The following is a 9526-nucleotide window of genomic DNA, read 5'->3' on the forward strand; positions in this document are numbered from 1 at the left end:
CTCAGAAACATGTTGATTAGGCTGAAAATATTATATTTCTTTGTTCAGAGTTCTGTGTACTTTCCTGTTAAATATAGGTTTCCCAAATATCTCAGTGGTTGTTTATTGCCTGATTAAATAAAGAAAATGACTCTGAGATTTGGACATAATTGTAGATTAACACAAAAACTTGTGACCTATGATTCCCAGGGCTCATTGGCAATCTTTGCACTTTCAAAGAATAAAGGAATAAACTGCTTGAGTCTCTCGTCCTCATCCAATGGTCATCCATGGGGCCTCCTACACAGAGAGGATGCAGTAGTGTCGCAGTCACACAGCTCCAGGGACCTGGAGGTTGTGGGTTCGATTCCCGCTCTGGGCGACTGTCTATGAGGAGTGCGGTGTGTTCTCCCTGTGTCTGCGTGGGTTTCCTCCGGGTGCTCCAGTTTCCTCCCACAGTCCAAAAACACACGTTGGTAGGTGGATTGGTGACTCAAAAGTGTCCGTAGGTGTGAGTGTGTGAGTGAATGTGTGTGTGTGTGTGTGTGTTGCCCTGTGAAGGACTGGCGCCCCCTCCAGGGTGTATTCCTGCTTTGCGCCCAATGATTCCAGGTAGGCTCTGGACCCACCGCGACCCTGACCTGGATAAGTGCTTACAGATAATGAATGAATGAATGATACATCCAGATCTATTTGTCACAGCTGAGAGAGTCCAATATCTTGGATTTTGCTCATAGGGTGATAATAAAACAATTCAAATTAACATAAGACGACGAGCACTTTTCTCCAAGTATGCAACAAGAGGTTTAATTTCTTCTAGAATCCTTTCCTCCATTGATTTCTTCCCCACGCCAAAGTTCCTCAGGGTCATGAGGGCAAAGCATCAGTGCTCCCTCCGTTGCAGGACCATAGTTGAGAAATACAACACCTGCTCATATTGTTAATTAGGTTCTAATTACAAAGACACTCTTTGATCATTCTCTGCTCTTTATAAAATTGTACATTGCTGTACAACAGTAACTGATTTAAACGCATTTCCAGTCAAATCTAAAGTCAAAGCTATTATATTTTTTAGATGTTTCTGCGTGCATAAAGAACATTTCATAACAAACATGCAACATGTTGCTGACCACTGAACTTGCCACCGAAGGATAAACCATATGTAAGGCTTCTGTATTTCAGAAGAAATCAAACTCCACATTTCAGTTGCTTCAGATCTAAGAGCAATTCACAGTACAGTGCTTTTGTACAATAAAACATTTTGTACAACAGTGACTATCTAGTGTTGTTTAAATAACAACAGATGTACCTTTCCCTTCTGTCGTGTCGCTGACCAGGATGTTTTGTGGTCGTCCTGAAAAGTCTGCAGCTTTGATCACCAGAGCTTCTTTCACAGCCTTCAATCCTGTAAGGACCACTGCTGGTCTTGCTCCAATATATAGACTGTAAACATCCCCATAGTGCTCCACCAACTAAAGACATACAAGAGAAGTCCTCTTGCTATAAAACAATCAAAAATGATTAAAGCATTAAAGCCCACTGAAATCAACTGTGTTATTGTACCCTCTGTTAGTGTTTTAGAGGATTTCCAAGATTCGGCTGAATCAGGTTCACGAATATGGGCAGAGGCCATGGTCCAGGAGGTGAAGTTCTTGGGTGTCTGGGTCCTGAGGAAAAAGAAAAGGAGACAGAGGAAAAGCCACAAAAGAAAGCTGCTGTGGTGTCCCTCTCTGATTTATTTCTAGATCTAGAAGGATTCACAGCACAGACTCCTCCCTCTGTGGCCTGCAAGAGGAAAATGTGCTATTCTCCAGTTAAATTACTATATCGTTTATAAAGGATGTGTGATCTGAGGTGTCACAGTCAAATGGAAAATGTCATCCACGGTCTAGTGTAGGGCTGTAGGACTATCTACAGACTCTGTGTAGACTGTTTGGATGACTATGTTGTCTCCTAATGAAACTAGCTTCCATTGTAATTTCACATTTCACTATCGCCCATGAAAACATGTTAATTTTAAAGGATTATTATAACTACAAAAATACACCATGACTGATAATTCTTGAACAAAATTAACAAATTGAATTAAGATCTGGTGACTGCAATAGGGGTGGCATGGTGGCGCAGCAGGTAGGTGTCGCAGTCACACAGCTCCAGGGGCCTGGAGGTTGTGGGTTCAATTCCTGCTCTTGATGACTGTCTGTGAGGAGTTGGTGTGTTCTCCCCGTGTCTGCGTGGGTTTCCTCCAAAAACACACATTGGTAGGTGGATTGGCGACTCAAAAGTGTCCGTAGGTGTGAGTGAATGTGTGTGTGTGTGTTGCCCTGTGAAGGACTGGCGCCCCCTCCAGGGTGTATTCCTGCCTTGCACCCAATGATTCCTGATTCATTTTTATACTCATGACCTCACTGTGTGGTCTCTTGTGCCTCGTAGACAGGTGCATTATAATTCAACAAGAAACCACACCCTACTGGACAGAAAATGTAATCGGTGGATGATGGTGATCAGTTGAAATAACGTTATTGGCTTGCAGGAAAATTTCCCTCTAAGAGGCCAATTGGACCCGACCCACTCTAGTAAATGCTTTCCACAGCCCAAAACAGCAACTGAGTTTTCCCACTGAAGAATGGCACATTTCACAGTTGTGAGGAATATGACTGAACAAGGACTCGTTGTGAATATCATTCACATCATAGTGAGTGCAGTAGACTGTGCTAACTAATAGACTGTGATACTTGTTTTCTAAGTTTTTTTCATTTGTAAACATATCCTAATGATTACAACTGATGAAGGTTATTAAGTTGCTTTATCAATACAACAAAGTTTTACTCAGACACAGTGGCAATGATCAACTTTTTACTTTGGACACAGGCCACCTGTTGTTTTGAATGACACTACTATGATGATGGAGGTTTTGGTTGTTAGGCAGTGAATTTTGCAGAGAGATATTTTGTTTCCTTTGATTTAACTCATCCAAGGAAAAGGCTGATCATTTCAAACAATAAAATCACAGAATTATTAAGTGAAAATATTTTTTTAATTTGGAGGGTAGTGTTGATAGCTTGATTTATAAGTAATTTATTTAGAAATTTTTGACATAACCATCCATACTGGAACTCTTATTTGATATATACCAATGTTTGATGTAGTAATAAAAAAAATTAAATGTACTAATAATGTATTAATAAAATGTAGTAATAAAATAAAGTTATAATATAATGTAGTAATAAAATGCATTAATAAAATGCAATAAAATGTAGTAATAAAATAAAGTTATAATATAATGTAGTAATAAAATGTAGTAATAATATAGTTATAATATAATGTAGTAATAAAATGTAGTAATAAAATGTAGTAATAAAATAAATATAAAATATAATGTAGTAATAAAATGTAATAATAATAAAAATAAATAAAATAAAATGTAGTAATAACATTTCACATTATAATAAACGGAAGTATTGTTAATATTTCATAGTCTGACCTATGGTTTTAACATTCTGTTTGGAAATAATTGTGGAACTTGCCCCATCTACTTACCTGCAATATTTGTGTATATACCATAGAGTTATAAATGGAAATACCTTTATGTTCTTGCCCATATCTGTTTGGGGCGTCATGAACGTTTATCATGTCGTATTCATGTCTAAATGAAAGGTTACTGAAATGGTCAATGACAGTTCTGAGACACTAGGTAATAATTAACAAATGTGATTCTGTTACCAATGGGGTCTATTTGCTTATTGCTACAGTGTCACATTTGCTGACAGACAGTGGAGTGACTGGGGTGTTAGCAATTATTTGCACATCCAATGAAATGTCACTGTGGTTTTAGCTCTGTTCTTTTTTCATGACCTTATCTTCTTTTATTTATTTATCTTAGTGTAATATTACAAAATATAAGAAAGCAGCCTTTAACTCGTAGGACACTTAATGCACTCCTGCAGTCAACTACACAGGAAACTACGACGGAGTTTTAGGGCCACAGCATTGAATAAAAAACAAGATTCAGAGATTAATGTCAGAATATAAAAAAAAACTCGGAATAATTCTGAGGAAAAAAACTCGGAATAATTCTGAGAAAAAATCTCGAAATAATTCTGAGGAAAAAAATCTCGGAATAATTCTGAGGAAAAAAACTCGGAATAATTCTGAGAAAAAATCTCGAAATAATTCTGAGGAAAAAAATCTCGGAATAATTCTGAGGAAAAAAACTCGGAATAATTCTGAGGAAAAAAACTCGGAATAATTCTGAGAAAAAATCTCGAAATAATTCTGAGAAAAAAATCTCGGAATAATTCTGAGGAAAAAAACTCGGAATAATTCTGAGGAAAAAAACTCGGAATAATTCTGAGAAAAAATCTCGAAATAATTCTGAGAAAAAAATCTCGGAATAATTCTGAGGAAAAAAACTCGAAATAATTCCGAGTTTTTTTCTCAGAATTATTCCGGGATTTTTTCTCTGAATTCTGACTTTAATCTCGGAATCTTGTTTTTTTTTTTTCAACGCTGTGGCCCTGAAACTCCGCCGTAGGAAACAGGGACTTTTTTCTAATTCATCGGTCTTTTAATTTGAAGCGTGGTGATTGTGATGACTACAGACGTCAAACACATGCGTCTTGGGGAACTCACGTGGGGGTGAAAGGGGTGTGTGTGTGTGTCTCAAAACCCTCCATGCTGCCTACGAAGTGCACGATGTCGTTCATGAGAAAATGCACAACCATGTTTTAAAAGTGCAATGTGAGTGCAGTATAATTCCTCCATAATGTAAGCGACCCCCGGTCTAATAAGATTTGCACTGTTTTTGTGCAGGCGTATGACAGTAGTGCACTTCGCAGGGAGTAGGGAGACATTTGGGATGCAGCCGCTCTTTCCGGCCCAGATAACACTGGTTTTCATGTTCTTAATATTGAAGAGGTTTATTTGAACTTCAGTGCAGTCGGGAGGGTTGCCTTTGTCTGTGATTAAGTAAAATTAGTTTTAAAGAAATGGTGACAGAAGCAAAAAGAGCAAAGGTTAGATTGTTGAGTTGAATAAATATGAATCAAACAGTTAAAATTACGGAGAATGTATTCTTCTTTAGTAAAAGCTATAACGTTTAATATTTTAATTCTAATAGTCAATTCTGATACCGAGAAATACTTCAACACAGTAGTTAATCCCCTCAAAGTGACTTCTGTAAAGGTACAGATGCTCTTCCTTTATAAATGGCACTGACCAGGCTTAACCCTTTATGTATGTGATCTGATTGTAGGGGGAGGATGGGAACTCCCACGGTGAAGATGAGCCTCTGCAGAAATTCTTACAGTGGTGTGACAGAGTGAACCTAACGCTCAGCAACAAGGCAAGTTTTTACCTGTCCTCTCCACCCCATTCATTTGAGGTTAACCAGGTGATCAGATCAAAGAGAGATTGAGGTTAGATCAGCAAAAGATACAACAAATACAAAGATCAGTCCACTTCCAAAACACAGCGCAGAAGACATCAACATCAGAAACATCCACAAGAACACTGCGTATGTTTGTGATGGCACCAGAGCTTTGACATGCTCTGAAAAAAAATGTTAACCTTTCTCTGCGTCTCCAGGTGTATTTAAGTAAAGAAGGCACAGTAGCAGAGTATGGCATGCTGGCGAAAGAGGACATAGAGGAGGGTCACGTCCTCTTCTCCGTCCCCAGACAAGCACTTCTGCATCAAGGCACATCCAAAACCAAGAAGGTCCTGGAAGAAGGTAGTCCAGAAGACTAAGGGAGGGTTCACTGGGTTTTTAATTAGAAGATGTACCTCCATCCATTATCTGTAACCCTCATCCAGTTCAGGGTCGCGGTGGGTCCAGAACCTACCTGGAATCATTGGGCGCAAGGCGGGAACACACCCTGGAGGGGGCATTAATGTATGATTTGCACATAATTAATAAGACATCAGTACTGTGCACTGCACTTCTGCCCACATTCTCATGATCAAATCCTAATTTTACTAATCCCTACGTACATGTGAATTTTCCGCTATGAGAATTTTCAGATCAGTGTCACTGCCACTTGAGCGAAGAGGAGGTCGTCTGCTGCCTCTGTAAACTCTGGTGTGGTTTCTTCATGCAGTTATGGTTTACCGAGGTTATTTCTTTGCAGGAAAGGGGAGTTTAGAGAGCCCCTCAGGTTGGGTTCCGCTCCTCTTAGCCCTGATGTATGAATACACCTGTGCAGAATCACACTGGAGACCGTACCTGTCCCTCTGGCCTGACTTTAGAATGCTGGACCACCCCATGTTTTGGTAAGTGGCTTTAAATTAACTAAATTATAAAATGAATTGTTGTATATAATTGAAGTATAGATATAATAAACAGATATTCAAAACTGAGTAACAACCTCAGAAAATGTTCTTTAGCGCCGTCATGTGGACCCTGTTTGAAAACACGTCTTACAGTCCTTACTGGGTTAACAATGATTGCTTTAAAGGGGATGGATACATTATACTGTTTTTCCACAAGTGTGCACAGTCCCCTGGTGATCTTAACGACAAGGCTGTTATATACTGTATTCAAAATACCACAGGGATCAAACAACACAGCACTTTTCTCTCAACCCGTTAAAAATGGCACAGCCATTATATTTTCATCTATTTGTCCTTTGTCAGAGTGAATATAACCCAAATAGAGTACTGAATAATAATAAATATTAAGTAATACATATTGTTTTGTAATTTAAAAAAATCAAAATAGACTGTACCACTGGAAGAGCTGCTGATAGAGATGAAACATTTATATCTTGTAGGTCCAAAGAGGAAAGAGAACTGCTGTTAAAGGGGACGGGTATCCCTGAGGCAGTGGATACGGACCTGGCCAACATCCACAAGGAGTATAATGATACAGTTCTACCCTTCATGCGCTTGCACCCAGAGCTTTGGGACCCTGAGCGTCACACACTGGAGCTCTATCAGAGCCTGGTGGCATTCATCATGGCCTACAGGTGAGCTGATCTCCCTCTACGGACTCTAGGGTGTAAAGTACAGCTATTCACAGTTTAAAGTCTGCAGTACATTCAGTAAAACCAGAGGGTAAACAGGTGTTGAACAGTTACTACTGTAGTCGTATAGTCATTTTAGTCTGCTGTAGAGTAAGATACCTTCATCTGTTAGTAATTTCTATACTTTTCACATAGTGCTTTATTATAAATACTAATAGAGCTAAAACATAGTGTGAAAACAGTACTGTATAATTATGCCAGGTGGCGCTGTACAGTGTTTTTGTTTGCAGTGCTACCTGCCCGCTGGCCTCCTGCAGTGTTTGATGTTAAAAAACACACCATTTCTGATTCAACTTTTTTACACCTTAGGGTTTTCGTAGTTTACGAACAGCTTTAACCCGATCCTGGATTTTCCTTTTTTGCCCTGAGACCGTCTATAAACGGAGACCTTTCTTTGTTTGAAGTTTCCAGGAGCCTGCTGAGGAGGAGGATGAGGAGGAGGATGAAGTACCCAACCCTCCCATGATGGTGCCGATGGCAGACATGCTCAACCATGTGTGCAACCACAACGCCAATCTAGAGTACACGCATGTAAGCCTCCTTCACACAAAGTAACACAACATTTTGGTTTCGGAAGCTGTATATTTTATATCCAATCCATTAATCACTTCCCCCGTGTTCAGGATTGTCTGAAGATGGTGGCAGTGAGGCAGATCAGGAAAGGAGAGGAGGTCTTTAACACCTATGGTCAGATGGCCAACTGGCAGCTCCTGCACATGTACGGCTTCACGGAGCCATTTAACTCCAACAGCAACGACACAGCAGATATACAGATGTCCACTGTGTACAAAGCAGCTGTGCAAGGTACCAACAATAACATCAGGGCTAAATGCAGGGTAATCTTTTAGAATAAAGAACAGAATTACTTAACTTCACTGTGGCTACTGAACCCTTAGTTAGCAGCTAAAGGAGTCTTAGAGCTCAGTGGGTATATCTCACTATTATGTGGAATGATCCAGTTTTTCTGGCTCCTTCCTGTAGGAGTCCAGAGCGCTGCAGAACAGCACCTGCTGGAGGAGAAGTGGAACACACTGTGTGAGATGGAGACGGTTGGGGAGAAAGGTGCCTTTGTTTTTGGCAAGAATGGCTCCCTTACGGACACAGAGCTATACACAACCCTGAAGGTAACTGGAGTTACACTCAGTGTGTAGAGACCAGCTTTATTTAAATCCCACAGGTGTTAAATCACTCTGTGAAACTCGGTGGAGGAAAGGTCAAGATCATTCCAGACTGTTTTGATGTAAAATGGTTCAGGGAAATTGACTTGTGATATTTTTACAGTGGTTTTGATAGGAATAAGGAAATGCATCTACAGCAGGAATATAGCCATTTAATATATTATCCAAAACATCCAGTGAATCTACACGTTCTCTGAGTTTTAAGCTGGAAAAAAAGGCTTCATTTGCATGTGAGACTCAGCTGGTTTTTCCCCCCCACCACCGTCTCAGGCAACAGGAGGCATATGTGTAAAAGGAGTGTTTAGGAGCATAGAACATCTCAGACGTCTGGTTCCTTTCACTACCACTGTGAACTATCCTAATCAGCAAGGTTCTCTAGATTAGTAGTGTAAAAGGCCAAGGCTACAGTGTGGTGGACTTGTGTTTGAGTGCAAAGGTAGATTGACTCTTGGTCTTTAAAAGAACCCCAAGTAAGATTTGGTGGTTTTGCTCCTGGGCGCTCTCCACAGTTGCAGAGTGTAATTCACCTTTATAGCACTGTCCTGAATTTAAGGGCGAGAGGGGAGGAAAGGGGATGGTTTCCTACCCTCTCCAAAAGTTATATAGTGCAATTTCTGCAGTGCTTACCCCATGAAAGGCTCTGTTCTCCTGATTACATGTCAATGGATCATCATCATGGTTATGAAGCTGTGAAAAGTACATTTTGATGGTTCTAATAGTAGTGTGAATTTGTTTTTAGGTTCTGTACATGAGCAAAGAGCAGTTTAAAGGCTTCCAGGAGAATGAGGGCTGGGAAGATGATGATGGTGAGGATGAGGAATCCAAAGCAGCTGAGGCTCTAAGCTTTGAGAAGCTGTCAGCACTGTCTCCAGACTGGAAGAGGCTGCTGCACATGGCTGCAGGCTTCACTCTGGAACAGTACTCTGAGGACATGGAGTCTGACCTCAGGCTGCTGGAGAAACCAGGAGCATTGACCAAACTCAGTTCCAGGGAAAAAAGGGCACTGAACGTACGGCTCGGACAAAAGAGCATCCTCCACCGCCTACAGCAGCTCACCCAGACCCTTTAATATACAACCCCAGACTGTTCTCTCAAACGTCCCTGGACTGCTTTCAGCACCTAAACCTTAGAAGGCAGGTCTTTTGAAGAGTTGAAATACCTGCCAGGACGGCCAGATCAGACACTTTCTGTAAGGGCTTTTAAGAGGACCAATGGTTAGACAGCTGATCACAAAAACCTGTTTTAGTAGAGTTCCAAATTTCTGTATGGTTCAGTCAGTGTTGTGAGACATGGTTAACTGGAGCAAAGTTACCAATAAACGTTTAATGTAAAGATGTTAGTATGACC

The 9526-nt window shown here is 40.3% G+C and overlaps 1 protein-coding gene across 1 annotated transcript; it reads left to right on the forward strand.

Moving 5' to 3' along the window:
• The first annotated feature begins 4805 nt into the window (after positions 1–4805).
• setd6 (SET domain containing 6, protein lysine methyltransferase) lies at positions 4806–9501 on the forward strand. Its single transcript, XM_066650033.1, has 9 exons — positions 4806–4994; positions 5234–5323; positions 5566–5710; positions 6108–6249; positions 6750–6944; positions 7406–7532; positions 7625–7805; positions 7983–8125; positions 8919–9501. Exons 1-9 carry the CDS (start codon positions 4968–4970, stop codon positions 9246–9248), a joined length of 1380 nt encoding a protein of 459 aa, XP_066506130.1. The 5' UTR covers positions 4806–4967; the 3' UTR covers positions 9249–9501.
• Positions 9502–9526: the final 25 nt, after the last annotated feature.

Source organism: Hoplias malabaricus, chromosome 17 (assembly GCF_029633855.1).
Source record: "Hoplias malabaricus isolate fHopMal1 chromosome 17, fHopMal1.hap1, whole genome shotgun sequence".
Classification (NCBI taxonomy): domain Eukaryota; kingdom Metazoa; phylum Chordata; class Actinopteri; order Characiformes; family Erythrinidae; genus Hoplias; species Hoplias malabaricus.